At 38.7% G+C, this 15,035-nt stretch overlaps 1 protein-coding gene across 3 annotated transcripts in view; it reads right to left on the bottom strand.

Annotated features, from left to right (window-relative positions):
- kiaa1549lb (KIAA1549-like b) overlaps nucleotides 1-15,035 on the bottom strand; it is a 56,809-nt gene that overhangs the window by 13,337 nt on the left and 28,437 nt on the right. For all 3 annotated transcript variants that reach the window (XM_087837782.1, XM_006779996.2, XM_006779997.2), the window contains 9 exons: nucleotides 12,538-12,757; nucleotides 12,091-12,224; nucleotides 11,356-11,524; nucleotides 7,447-7,506; nucleotides 6,092-6,243; nucleotides 5,448-5,619; nucleotides 4,697-4,860; nucleotides 4,206-4,241; nucleotides 2,412-2,602 (listed from right to left, as the gene is read on the bottom strand). In XM_087837782.1, coding sequence (XP_087693908.1) covers nucleotides 2,412-2,602; nucleotides 4,206-4,241; nucleotides 4,697-4,860; nucleotides 5,448-5,619; nucleotides 6,092-6,243; nucleotides 7,447-7,506; nucleotides 11,356-11,524; nucleotides 12,091-12,224; nucleotides 12,538-12,757 — 1,298 coding nt within the window. The remainder of the gene's footprint in view (nucleotides 1-2,411; nucleotides 2,603-4,205; nucleotides 4,242-4,696; nucleotides 4,861-5,447; nucleotides 5,620-6,091; nucleotides 6,244-7,446; nucleotides 7,507-11,355; nucleotides 11,525-12,090; nucleotides 12,225-12,537; nucleotides 12,758-15,035) is intronic.

The raw sequence follows: 15,035 nt of genomic DNA, 5'->3' as shown, positions 1-15,035 counted from the left end.
TTCATTAGTATCTTGATGAATAACAAATTAAAAACTTTTGCTGCCTCAGGAGTGTTTAAAATCATTAAGGCAGGACCACTAGTCCATAGATTCCCTTTTCTGTTACATAAATTTTGTTCGATATCATTATCTTGCATGGCCTTGAAATATTATGCCCTTTTGGATTCCCTGATTAAATAATTTAGCATGATTTAACATGGCAATTAATTACCGAGTCAGCGCGACTGACTGTCAGATGGGGAAAAAGGTCAATTTCACCTGCCCATGCAGAGAACTCTGCTTATAGCTGCCTATCACTCAGCATTGGGGTAAAATGAGGACAGAGCATAGGACAGGAAAATGTATGTTTTATCATCCTGCCTTTCTTTATATAACTCAGGCACTTTGCACATGAGTAGTGATCTCATGTGATAACACATATATTGTAAAAAAAAAAAAAAATCAATTAAATTATTTATCTAGGAAACACGTAAAACTCAAAATCCAACCCTTCACAAATTTTCATCTGGCCAACCTTTTAGTTTATGTACAAGCTAACAACCTTACCCTGTATCACAAAGATGCAAATCCAATGCTGAAGATAGACAGTTGTGTAGTACAACAGATGTCTTCGCTGAGCATAAAAAGAGGACCATGTGCATCCTTTTCCCAAGAAACAATCTCATATACTTCTATTGTCATTTTGAAACCACATGCCAGCAAAGTTACAGAGCCATGTAGAGGATATAGAGGCTTCAAAAAGTCACTGCCTAAAAAGAGGCAGGCAGCTACAAAAATGTGATTTTACAAGCCAAATCCCAAAGTGATTGAGCTGTAAAAGCAAGCTTCATAATAGAAGATACAAGCCCATTAGTGGAGGATATTCACACGCAGCTACTGAGCTGTCATGTCGAGGTCTGTGAAAAAGACAATACTACACTTGTAAAAATATGTGCACAAAAAAAGGTTAAATTATTTTGCTTTTATCAGGATGTCTCTTCCTTATTAAGTGACTCACACTAGAATGTAGTTTGTTTGACTAAACAAATGATGGTTAGGCAACATGTGGAAGTTTTAGGGGCTTTCTGTGGAACAATTTATGTATAAGAAAGCTCTACGGGACATAAACAACAATATAATTCAGGATATTTTTTATTATTTTTGATTAAATAAAACCATATTAGTGCTCTCATTTCCCAGTCTGGCCCTAGTGAAATTGAGTTTGATACCCCTGCTTTAGAAAACATCAGCATGCTGACTGAAGTATACAACTCAGACAGCTGGGAGGTTGAGCAAAGCCTGACAATGTAAGTTGTAGCTTTGTTTTAACCTTATGTGATGTGACCTTTCCTCAGCACCATCATCATATCGGATCATGATTTATGTCCTCAGAGTTCTTGGTTTAAATCACTAACAGATGATAGCTAAAGCTACATGGCCTGTAAAAACTTTATTTATTTTATTTTTTATTCTTTTGTGAAAAGCATCACGCCTAGCACAGAACCCTGTGGATCTCCATAATCATCTGTGTGTGAGGAAGACTCATTACTTATATGAACAAATAAGGATTTATTGGATAAGCGTGACTGAAACCAGCGCAATGCATTTCCTTTAATGTCTAGTGTCATAGTAGTTATTCTCAAAGCTAATTCCAAGAAAAACAAACTGAATAAAGATCAGCAGTTTCTAAAGCTGCTCTACTTGATCTGCCAGCTGTGTATGGAGGCTAGGTTTTTTTTTCTTTTCTTACTGGTCAGAACTTTATTTGTAAAGGAGCTCATTAAGTCATTACTACTGATAGTTAAAGGAATACAAGGTTCAAGAGGGCTGTGATGAACAGAGCTGTGCTATTCCCTCAGGTCTATTTTTATGTTCTGTTTCTGTTTGCTTTCTCTAAGCCAATCAGCTCCCACTCCTTGTACTTTAAATCCCGCCTTGAAAATCATCATGCATCCCTTCTCTTCCTCTCCATCTCCACCTCATTTGTAATGTCCAAGATGTCTCATAAAAAATCTCCATCAGCCATCTGCTTACTCTGCTCCACCACCAGCTTCAAGGCTCCAGGGGGTCCTGTCACTGTCTCCTACTGTCACTGGACTCTGCTTTATGATGTCACTTCTAATCAGTCTAACTGCCAAAATACTTCAGTTTGCATGGTCCATTTCTGCTTATTGTGCTTGCACTACACTCTGAAAAAATTATGACACAATTTTTAATTAACATGTCACAGGCATGTTTTCAAATATTTTGGGGGGTTTGTTTAGACTATTTGCACACTCACACACACAAAATCTGTAGACAAACAAACACCTGAGTTAACTGTTAACTAATGAACATATAATCATTGCTATCATCTGAGTAACATTATGCATTTTTTTAACCCCAGATCAATACAAGTCACGTAGGTAAAAAACATTTAGAGTGAGTGATACCTTTTGTGTTTGTCAGAGGTGAGACTTTTCTTGTTGGCAGTTCCATCTTGTTGCAGAGCCTTTTCTAGTGAAAGTGGTGTGTCCCGTATTTGTAGAGACATCACTAAGGTATCCTGACTGACAGGCAGTGTTTCTTCATCTCCTCCTTGTTGGCCAAGGTGCTGTTTGGCATAGTCAAAACCTTGGACTGGCTGATAGACAAGTTGGGTGAAAATGCAGAGTGACAAAAAGTATAGCTGAAATGAGAGTGATTTCTTTATCACATACCTCTTGTCAAAAAAAAAGTAACCATTTCAAGCAACACAGAACTATACTGCCCAGAACGAGTGTTACAAATATCTCAGTATAGCTAAAATACACAGTGAATATTTTGATGTCCAAAGGATTTAGGAAAAAGAAGTGGGGATTACTGCACCGCTGCGCCTTTAAAAAATATAAGCACAGATTTAACTGAGGCCCTTTTTCATGTTCTTCCAAATTCTTGTCAAATAAATGACTTGCAGTGGGTGGTGACAAAAATGGGATTTGCAGACTTTCACAGAAATACAGCAATAAAGTTATATATTAAAAAATATTTGAGGACAAGCGAGGAAAGGTACAGGCTTCTACCTAACACTTGAAGCCAATATGCTAAAAAAAAAAAAAAACAGTAGTAGCCAAAATACTTCAGACCCACTCACTAATACATACATATACGTTAAAATATTTAGGACCGCTCCCATCACGGTGTCATAAATTGTCAGACACACATCACTGCCTCAAAGTAACCCAGACATGGTGCAAAATCACAAAGTGTGACACTGCTGTGAACATTCATCCTCTCTTTGCTGATAGAGCACACACACACACACACACACACACGCACACAGAGAAACGATTTTCACTGAATCTTGTCTTCTCACTAACTGAAACCACTACTGTTGCTGGTTTCAAAAGAGAAAACTCTAACAAGGGTGTGTGATGAAACGAGTTGGCTGGCTGACGCTGAGTAATGTAGAAGAGCTAGCACAAGAGACTCATTTAAATTTTACCTATTTGAAGCTATCTTTGAGCAACTGAGGGTTTTTACATTACTTATTAGAAGGAATTGGATATTCTTTCACTAAAGATTTTTCATAACATTGAGTATTTCATATTTTATAGAATTTAGCTGGTATGGTGGGGTTTTTTTTACATCATGCAAGACCTGTGTGTACAATTGGCGCTCTGAAAGCAGTGCTGAAGTTGCTTTTGCAGTCTAATACGAAGACTTTATTGCTTTCTCACTAATGAAAGTTCATAAATAAGACAGTGGGATACGCTGAGTTATACTTTGCATCTTCATGTATCTACAGTGATGTATGTCAGTAAACTACTGAGTCCAAAAATGACACGCATGCAGCTGGAGATATTAGGTAATTACAGAAACTCTGAATGGAGCAATAACTAAACCACTTTTCTATTTTCTCTACACAAACTAAGCAATTGTGAGCATACACACAAACAAAAGCGTTCATTCTGCTGGTAAACCATTCTTTGCGAGCCTTAGTCTTTCAGATTTGTCATGTGGTGACTGCTATACTGTAACAAGTACAGACAATGCCATTCTTTTATCTAGGGAAATCTCATTGTTGCAGGTTTGATAGTCAGAATTCCTGTTGTATCCTTAGTTTCCATCAGCACAGCAGGATTTATTACAATATATAATAGCTGCTGTCTGCCCAAAATCCCATTCAAATCCCACTGCTGGCACAGCTGAGCCTTGAAAATGAAAACACAGATCAGTAATGAGGAGAAATACAGAGAAATAGATACCTGGTGATAATAGCCCACATCTCTCCGGTACGCCATCTAAAAGCCAGAGAAAATGTTTTAAACATTATATGTATGATTTGGGTTTGTGTTCAGAATTGACTAGGATTCTGCTAATGCGTTAAAACAGGGCACTGAAATGGGATAACGCAGATACTGTGGAATAAAATACAGAAAACACAAAATCCGAAAGAATAACAAACAAAAAGTCGTTAACATATCCCAGCATCACTGACCCTGATCACGCAATGACAGATGGCAGACATCACACAATCTGTAGTCTGTAGCTACTAAATAAAGTGACAGACAGTGCGTCTCTTAATGTTCTATCAGGGAAAAAAAATCCCTGAACTCAAGGTCTTCACGTCTTTGTCTAGCCAAGAATCCAAGCCTTCAAATTAAGACAAGCAGCAAATGGTCACGAAGCCTGAAAATATATTTAAACAATGAATTGATTACCAAAATATAGCTCAGTACATGAATAAGATAAATACCTTAGCTCGAGGGTTAAGGTTACCGATGGCATCCGCTTTGAAGTCATTCTTATTCTTCCTGCACAGCACAGCTGTGATGATGATAATAATGAGTGTTACTACGGAGATCGGGGCCAAAACAGCAGCGATTATCCAAAGGTTATTAGGAGGGTTCTTGACGACAGCTGAAAAAAATTTAAATAAGTTGTTGATTTTTTTTATTTTTTGTTGTTTCTTTGTTTTGTTTGTTTGTTTGTTTGTTTTTTACCTGTCATTACTTTATGACATCCAGTAGGCTCTAAATGATAACCATTTGTCCTTTGATTTGCTCATTAAAATATAATGAAGTCCTCAGCGTGTTGTATTGACAAAACATGAAGAATCATTCATTACACTGCAGCACTGCATACAGCTCAAGCTGACATACACTGCGCCTCATTCAGCTATTGCAGGCGACAATTCAATGCATAGGAGAATGCTGCATGCCCCCTCCCACCCCTGCCACCCACAAACTCTGTCTCACCCTTTTTCCCCCCTTGTCTCTTCTCTTAGCAGCAAGCTGCACTGTAGCCCAAACAAACAATGTCCCGCTGGGAGCATTTCAGAGAGATTAGACAGCAAAGAGCTTTCTCAACCTTTTCTTCTATGTCTCTCACCACAACACCAGCTTTTCTTTTCCAAACTCGGCATGAATCATGTGTTTTGGTTCGCCTGTCTCTGTGTTTGTGTCACTTTTCCTAGCTGTCAAATGCTAGAAGGATGCTTTGCTTACGTTCTGCTTGCACCTGGACAAAGTAGCCCAGGGTGAGCGCCATAGTCTGAGAATCCACTGTGTTCAGGACCTTGGCAGCTGATGTGCCCAATAAAGGAATGCCATTGTGTTGGACATAGTAGGTCATCTCGGCCGGATTCTTCAACCCTGAGATCCGCCGGATGCTCACCATCTGATTGGGTATGAAAAGGGATGTGTGTGTGTGTGAACTGCTGTACAATCAGCATAAACCTATTCAACGCTATTACAATGTCTTATGTACCAACTTTAATTTCACAAAATACAACAAAAATAATTATCATGCATTTAGGAGAGTTTCTTAAGATGAAAAACTGTATGAAAAAAGAAAGGACTTGTTGGGTAAAATATTCAACCTCTGACTTGTTTTGATGAGCAATTACCACATGATGAGTGGAGAAGCTACCTAATTATCAGGGGTTGACCACAAATAATCGTGCAAGCATGTGCAGAAGTGCGTATCAAAGTGTACATCTTATGAAATATTCATAGTGTTGGGAGAAAAAAGCCCACGAAACAAATTTGACTAATCTGACTTCTGACATGCCAAGGCAGTCAGGCAAAACATCAGAATAAGAATCTTAGATGACTGGCATTCCCTACAGGCTGCAGTGCCAGTTTCTTACCTGGACAGTGTAGCTGCCTACAGTCGTTGCTCGTCTAAAACGAGTGCCCTGCTGGCCCGCCAACACAAACAACTCTGCCAGGCGCTGTTCCATTAGACTGGCGAAGCTTTGGTACTGTCCCTCCAGGCTGGCATTATCCACATCCTGGATCACTGCAAATGTAGTTGAAATAAAGAGGATGGCCAGATTGTTGCGAAGAGAAAAAAAATACATGGTTGGCAAGGGCAGAAAGGAGTACAAAAGAAAAGACAGAGGCACAGTTAGAAATGTGTGTGTCTTTGTGTGTGCGGGTTGTAATATAGTGTAGCTTGCTTCGGAATTCAATTCAGCTTTCATTATTGGCATGACCATACTCAGTTAAAGTGCTGCCAAAGCACTGTTAATTCTGATATGAACTTATGAGACATTCAGAACTTTATTATAAATAGGAAAAAGCAGAAAAGCTATAATTCTGGTTGGATGTCATCTTCAGTGTGGGGCTGACTTTCAACTGATTCAAAGTGTCACTGGAGTAGGTGTAGAGCAACAGATTGTGATCTGAAAGACTCGTTAAGTTTGACAACTTAGAGATATACAACAACCAATGAGCCACAACATTAAAACCCCTGACAGCTGTCGCAAATACTATTGACCGTCTCATTATAATGAAATGTTCTGCTCGGACAACCAGGGTTCTGCTCCCTCCCTCCAAGCAGAACATTACACCCTTGCATGCTGATATACCTGATCAGGAAAGGTTTTAGAAAATCAACAATATGTGCATTGTCAGAGCCTCCAAACTCTCCTAAATCCCAATCAGCTAGAGCGTCTGCAGAACGTACTGGAAGTACCCCCAATTAATGGATGCCCCACCCACAGCAACCCACAGAGCACAAAGGATCTGTTGCTAAACACCATACGTGGCATGCCCACATCCCAACAGATACAGTAACAGCTGTTTTAGCACTAAAGTGAAAATCTGCACAACATTAAGCAGGTTGTTTTAATTCTGAGGCTGATCAGTGTATTGCTCCTCAGCCAATTTAGTCATTTAAAAACACCCACAGAGAAAACATTTACTAGGACTCATTTTGTACTTTATTTCTCCTCTGGAATGAAACAGTTCATCAGTTCATTTCTTAAAGTTCCCATGAATATTTTCAAAACTGTAGAAGTAGAATGTTCCAGGATGTCGTTGGAGGACTGGGAATTGGTTGCATTTGAATACTGGTCATAAGTAAATGGCGATTCATAAGTAAATAATCCACTCACAAAGCAAGAGCAAAGCATTATCAAAATCCATTTTTCAATATTATAGACAACAGGCTTCCCAATTAGCTCTGATTTTAACAGTCAGTAAGCAATAATATCCCTACCTGTAACAACCCAGAAGTCTCTGGTTGCTATTGAAGTGTTCAGATTGTGATATTCCATTGCTGCAACGACAACAAAAAAGTTGAAAGCAAAGTTAATACCAATATACGATTTCCACACAGTAGTGTAGCCTACATTTGCCTTTGCACGCTGAGATTTTACAATGAATGCTCAGTTGCACAATTGTATATGACCTGAATATAATCAACAATGCACAAACAGCCCATCATATTTATTGATGCAAGTGTGAATGTATCATTTTGGTGGTGTTAATTTGAGCCGTACATACCAACACTTTTGAAACCTTTCAAGAAAAATGTACAGTAAGCCGTTGAAGGTTTGGCACGTTTTATGTGTTGATATCTCACTTTAAAGCCTCATTATCACTGAATGTCAGACAAATACAGAAGCAAGGGAAGCTTTAAGCAGTCTGAGCTCTGGTTGTCTCTGTGTTCTCTTACATCTATTTCCTGCCTGATTAAGCTGTTGTGCTAGAGACTGGTGCAGTGTTTTGGGGAATGCTGTATCAGTGGTCTGTGAAAGCACACTCACAGAACTGTACACTCAGGCATGACAGGAGAGACGGGTGGGGGAGAAGGGTGAGAGGAATAGTAAGGGCTTTAGCAACAATAATGGATAGGGCTGAAAGGCTGTCAGCAAAATCAGTTCAGTGCTGTCTATAAGCTTCAGTCATTTGAACTATTAATCAGCAAGGTTTAGCAAGGTTTAGCAAGCTTTTGCGTGAACCTCTGCTGTTTTCTGATGAGAACATTGAAAATCCCAAATGTTCTCCAGCAAAAGCTATTATTAATTTTCCCTACTTTGTACCTTCACATATTGAAAAGTTAAATGATCTAGTCTAAAATGGTAACATTTCCAAATAGCTTCAGTCATTACATTTGAGAAAGGTTGTTGCAAATCAGGGGGTGTAAAAGAGCTGAACTCAGCAGTCCAGACTGCACGTTGGAACGTACGAGATCGCGGGTCTTTGCTGTCAGGGCAGAGCCTAAGGTGGCATGAGAATCCCCCACAGTTAATTATTTACTGCAATAATTGGCTTTGAAGTGAGGAGGCAGTCGCTGCTAGCATATGCTTGCACCTCCTGTGAGCAGTGTAATATCACTAACTGTGAGGCTACAAAACAAACAAAATGCTGTTACACACTTCTGTCTTTAACCCCACTGTCTCTCTGGCATTTTCCTCCATGTCAGTATCTGCTCCCGCTGTCTCTTCTTTTTACCGAGATTGCCTTCCTCTCTTTCTGTGCTCAGCAACTGAAACAATATGCCTGTAGGCAACTTGATTTTCAAACTTAATTCAGGCTCAACACAAAGTGGTTTTTAGTTTAATGCTCACTACTGGAAATCCTATCTGTCTTGATTTCAACAATGTGAAACCCAAGACTGCTATCTATCCTCAGAGGCACTTAGGTCAGATCCCAGATTTGTCAGATTGGAAGACGCAAACCAAATGTAAAATATTTAATCTTAGATTGTTTTCTTTCTTCTGCCCAGGACACACCAGGCTATGAGCAGGGAAACTGCTCTTTCTAGACAGGCACGCGGATGCTTTTGAAACATAAGATCTTCATTTAGCATTTTTAACTGTTAGAAGTAGTACCCCTTTTGTTTTGTCTCAGCAGCACAACCTTTGGACCATCTTACTTCTTAAAATTCAGTTTCAGAGGCTTTTCTCCTTCCCAGTACATAGGAAGTACTATCTTGATTAGGCTCACATAAGTGCAACACTGGTGACACTCTAGATATTATATATTTTAAAAAAGACATGGTAAAAAACTAAAAGATTAACCAACAGAGAGGTCATAGCTTTATTGAGCTCATATGGGATGGAGAAAATGCAACTATCTTTGACTCATGACACCGAAATATCATATATTTTGATAACAATTTCCTTTAACTTGTTACTAAGCATAAACCATACAGAAAATTGATGTGGACTGAAAATATAGAGGCTATAAAAGGATTCAAAGAAATTAGAAAATCCACAAGAAAAGGATTCATTACAATCACTGGCATGTTATTAAATTACTTCCTATTGGTGATGTGAATGGAAAACATTATTACCACTGTTTGACAAACATTAACACTCAGTTCGGAATCCTTCTAAGATCCAAACAAGTTTAGTGTAAAGATTAGAAAATCTGTTTGGTCTCTTCCCACAATGTCCTTAGCAACAACAGAACATGAAGAAGACTAAAAGTTCAAATAAAATGTAACTAAGACTGAACTCAGGCAGAGGTTATTGCAAGGAAGCCTATAGTCCTATATAAAGTATCAGCTCTGGTGTGATCCTGAACATGACCATGTCCAAGTCCAATGATTAACAATTTCTCAAACTGACCACAGTCTAGAAATATTCAAGCACTGAACCTGGTTAGAAACTATTGCAATCAAGCTGGGGAGTCTTGTTTCTGCTTGAATAGAAAGCTAACCAGAGGTGCAGTTTCCACACATCAGCCTCTTTAAATCCACAGCTTGTCCCGTGGCTTCCTCTGTATTCCTGAAGTCTGCTTGACCCAGTGAGTCTTTAAATAGAATCTCTCCAGACCTGTTTGAGCTAGATAACAGGTTTGCTTACACTGGATTACATAATGCAAGACACTAAGGCCCATTTTGCACATATAATCTTTAAGATAATAATGCTACAGGTAAAGCATGAGCAGGACATCACTGCTCTCAGTGTCTGCAAAGGATGCCTTCAGGTTAGGAAACACACCTTTTGTATGAACTTGTAATGATCAAAACGTAACCCAGACAAGGACGAGAGAAAAAACTGAAAAAGAGCCTCGCTGTACAACTGCTGAACACGAAAGATCATTTCCTCTTCCGTGCATTTGGCTATTATCTGCAGGGGTTTCAAGCAAAATGTGCGATGTAATATGACAGGTTGACTTCAGGGTACATGATAGATTATATCTAGCTGTTGCTGACTTGCTTCTTCTGGTTAACACATTCTGAAGGTCTGAAGGTCCCATTGCTTTTGTTTACACAAACTGCAGCGCATCAAGGAAGCACAAATCCAGAAGCCAGTATGTGAAGTGTTGCTGATGATAGACATAGACTGAAGCACAAAAAATCTCCAGGCGATTTCTGGGTAAAATCCTGTTTGTGTGTGCGTGTGTGTATCAGAGTAGTTTGGTTGCTGAACCTTTATTGTACATTTACTGTGAACCGGGTCAAGCAAAACAACACAATCCCTCCTTTAGGGATTAATAACGTACCATAAAAATAAGTCTCATTATATTGCATGCATCTGAGGTCCATGTCGACCATATCTCCATCCACTGAGCAGTTACACAAGGGATAGTAACAGGCTGCCATAGGACGCAACTGGGACTGTTGTTTAGACTCCTGCTGATTCCCTGTCACTCTTTATTTTATTCCAAGTACAATGCTAACACAGATGGATGCTGAGTATGCCCTCAAAGGAGGCTGAGATGAAAGGCAGAGGCTTAGTTGTGTCTTTTCATCAACTTTCTTTAAATGACTCAAATGTAAAATTGTGATTGTAATAGCATAAGAACAGTCAAAAACATCCAATTACTGAAAAACTGGATGTCAGTCAGGCTTAGCAAAGAAATTTATGATTTTTGCCAATGCCTAGAGAAGCTTTTTGAGTCCATGTGAATGCAAAAAGCTCAGAATGCATTAAATTAACTAGGGCATGATTTCTAGCATAGTTAATCAATACTAAAGTTTCAGTGTCCAAACAACTAGAGCCAAACATGAAAGCCCTGTGAGACACAACCTGAAAAATCTGGAATCTCTTTTGTATTTAGAGAACAAATCATTCTTAGGAGAACCCAAGAACTACCTCTGATGCTTGTTCTTGTAGGGCCTGTTGCATTACTCATGACTAATACTCACTTAAGAATGCAAATTGCAACTTACGCTCAGCAACGATAAGTGGCGGATAGAAGAGGAAGTAGCCCACTAGTTCAGCTGACAGCTGACCAAGTAAATTTGAGGCAGCAGTGCCATTAAGAAAGCCAGTCCCATTCTTTACAGTGTAGACCAGTGACACAGCAGGCGATCCTGCTGCCTGAGAGACACTCAGCATCTAGGAAAAACACAAAAGTCGAGGTCAGAAAAAGAACAAGGCATAGAGAAGTGTGGGTAATATGAGCAAAATGCTTAGGATTGTACTGTATACTGTAATCTGCAAATTCTAAGAAATATTTTTCTAAATGACAGGGGAGGCACGGAAACAGTAACTGTCTTTAATGATAAATATCATCAAGAATCTTGACAGCAGAGAAATATGTATGTATAAATAAAAGAATTCAAAAATACAGTAGCTTTATCCATGCATAAACATCAAATTAGTTTTAATATAGGGTGCACTTTAATGTAGCAGCACATTAAAATTAATACAACTAATGCCTCTCCAGCATAATTAAGTAGTTCTTTTAAAAAAAGGCACAGCCCAATATGCTTAGGGACAATTTTGCTCAAACTGCACACAGTTTGCAGCTGTTTGTGGCTGCCACATCGCATAAACCACATGGTGATACTGAAGTGTAACAGGGGACAAAATTAAGTTATTTATCATCAATATCTATCCTGACAGCATGCGGAACGCCTACGCAATTCCAGGACTAGAACACAAAGGTCCCCCCGCAGTACCTGAACAGAGAGTCTGCTGTTAGCGTTAAGCACTTTGGCCTGCACTTCGGAAAAAACCTTCTCAAGCCTCTGTTCCATCATTTGAGAGAAGCGACAGGACCGAGGATCATCACCTACTCCCACAAACTGTAGCACTGCAACATAAAAACAACACAAACTGACAAACTGCATTCTGAAAATCAAAGAATTCTTCAAAAGCCTGTAAGAGTGTGTTTTGCTATCTTTGACAGTATATAACTATATTAGGAACATTGAGAATTTCACTTATTTGTGCTTATTTTTTAAGTACCTACATGCCATATTGCCATTTCCTTCTCTGATGTGGTATCACAGAATTTCTTTTCACACTTCATACCCTTCCAGTGCACAGTCAAAGAAGGAACATATAACTGCAAGTCTCAAGCAGACTTATTTTTTTCTTTTCAACCTGACTGAGCACTGGCTGACCTGTTTTCAGCTGGAAGCCTGTGGCTGGGCTGGGTCTCCATAATGCAATCGGGAGGGGCAGGGCTGTTACCATGGGGAGGTACTGCCGCAGGTCTGCAATCAGCTTATCACGGCCATAGGATGCCAAGCCTTCCATCACTACAGACGGAGGGTAAACTATATCCCCTCCAGTCACGTGATAAGCCACTGTCATGTTGGGAGAACCAAATACAGTCTCCACCTAAGAAAGAAAAAGAAAAGGAGAGTTGGATGTCTTTGAGAAGCCATATTGCTTACATTTTACCATTAATTACAAAATGATTACCTCTACAAATCCATGATTAAAGAAGGTATTTTCAACATGTCTTCTATGATGTGCTAAGTGTTATGAAAAAGTTTTGAGCCATACCTACTTGTATTTTCTTTTAAAATGGGCTTGAGCAAAAGTTCTCCAGGCTTTCAAAATTTATTCAGACATTTTTAGTCCAGTCATTACATCTAATAATTTTCAGAGGATTTCTTTTTTACTTAACACATACCTATGAATCATCCAAGAATAAAAAAGTGACCTAAACCATGGGATGAACCAGTGTTCTGTCTAGAAAATGACAACTTGGCAAAGAACCTATTTTAAATTGTGTCTCTAACCACAGCCGGTCATACACACACACACACGCAAAAACACAAATTGTTCTAGTTTCCTAATACAAATATATAAAAAATATATAAAAACTACCAAATATTACATAGTTTGACAGGAATAAAATTCTGTTTTTGCACCAACAAGTGATTTCCAAAGAGCTACTAGCCAAAAACTCATATCTCAGCAGTGTCTCCTTAAAATGTTGAGGAAACTGGACAAGTAGATGACAAAAGAAGTGGCAGGCCTGTGAGCATATCTATATCAATATCAGAAAGTTATGTCCTTAAGGAAAAGGCAAAAATCCAGATCTGTCACAGGACCTGAGAGATGCATCTGGCCCATCTAGTTGATTCATCTACTGTTTGCCAAAGCCTGATTAGAAATGACCTCACTGGAAGGGCGACAGTCAAGATGCCATTCTTAATGAAGAAAAATGATCCCTTCTACACTTTTAATGAAACTTAAACATACAGTATATTAAGATAAAATACACTCTGATTTCTGAAGAAGAAGAAAGCAAATATGCTAACCCACTAAATGTAGTCATAAAAAATACATAAAAATACATTACAAAATGAAAAATATCCAATACCAAAAAAAACCAATATAAAAAGCAAAGTAAAATTGTAGAGAGAAAAAAATCATCCAAACAATATATTACAGGCTAGGAATAAAATAAATTAAGCAAAATTAATGTCTGTGTTTAGAACCTCCTTAAAGGTCTGAGTGGTTCCTTTCACATTCCTAAATCAGAATAAAAGATACTTTATTATAAGATGATGCAAATCTAATATCACCATAAAGCTGTTATATGCAGCACTGCATACCAGTTTGCATCATTACCCACAATGCAACCACAAAAAGTAAAGTGACATCTCAAGTGGACCTTTCAGATAGCCGCTGCTTTTTTGCCTTTTTATTCATCTTAGTACGGAATGAAAATCACTTGCAGACAATGACTAGATGTCCAAGTCACTGGTGTGCCGCTTGTGGGGAAAAATATAATCAGAGGAATATTGTTTCTAAAGGTCTCAAAGAACAACAATTTTTCAGAAACATTTTTCTGTGTGTTGTATAGGGCCATTAACACATGTAGAATAAAGTTAATGATGTTCAAACATGATGATTCATATGTTATGTCTGCTGACTTACTAGTAAGACAACTGAATAGAATAGCTTGTTAATGTCATCAGCCACGCCTTTTACTTCTCCTGCTATAACAAATCGAAATTTCTACTGTAAAAAAAAACTAGAACGGTTTTTAAATTTATTTTAATGAATCTTACCACATAGTAAAAATCACTCAAAGAGAAATTGCATACATGCTATGAAATCGTTCACGGTAAATCGGAAGATGCACTTGTTATCCAAGTCACTAATGAGAGCATCAGGAAGAGGAGGGAGTGATCGTGGAATACAGATATGTGGCGAGAACCATGAGGGCCTGAGGGGCTGCTGAGAAGAGAGACATGAGCGAGACTGTTAAATAGGTGAGTTTGGGACAAAGACGCTTATGTTCCTGCACCTCTAACACAAGAGGACTGGAATCAATACGTTCACGGATATAAATGCAAAATCTGTGTGTTTGGGAAATTGTGTCTCATTCCAGAATAAAATTTATACAGTATGTGTTTGTCAGTAAGAGTTTGACTTCTTCGTGAACTCTGAGTACAGTGAAAGTGGAAAAGGGAATGATGGCAGATCTAGCGTGCATGCATGAGAGGTGAAACCATTCAAATCCGTTATCTAAACCCATCTGAAAGCCTGTGCTGACAAGGAGATCCACTAGCCGAAACACTGAGAGCCTAGTCTCTGTAGCTGAGAGTCACCACTCTGCTTCCTCACAATTCAGCCTTGTTACGAGCTCTGTGAAAAG

This window comes from Neolamprologus brichardi, chromosome 1, assembly GCF_056152115.1.
Source record: "Neolamprologus brichardi isolate AB-2024 chromosome 1, ASM5615211v1, whole genome shotgun sequence".
In the NCBI taxonomy this organism is placed as follows: Eukaryota; Metazoa; Chordata; class Actinopteri; order Cichliformes; family Cichlidae; genus Neolamprologus; species Neolamprologus brichardi.
This window is presented reverse-complemented; position numbering and strand designations above follow the sequence as displayed.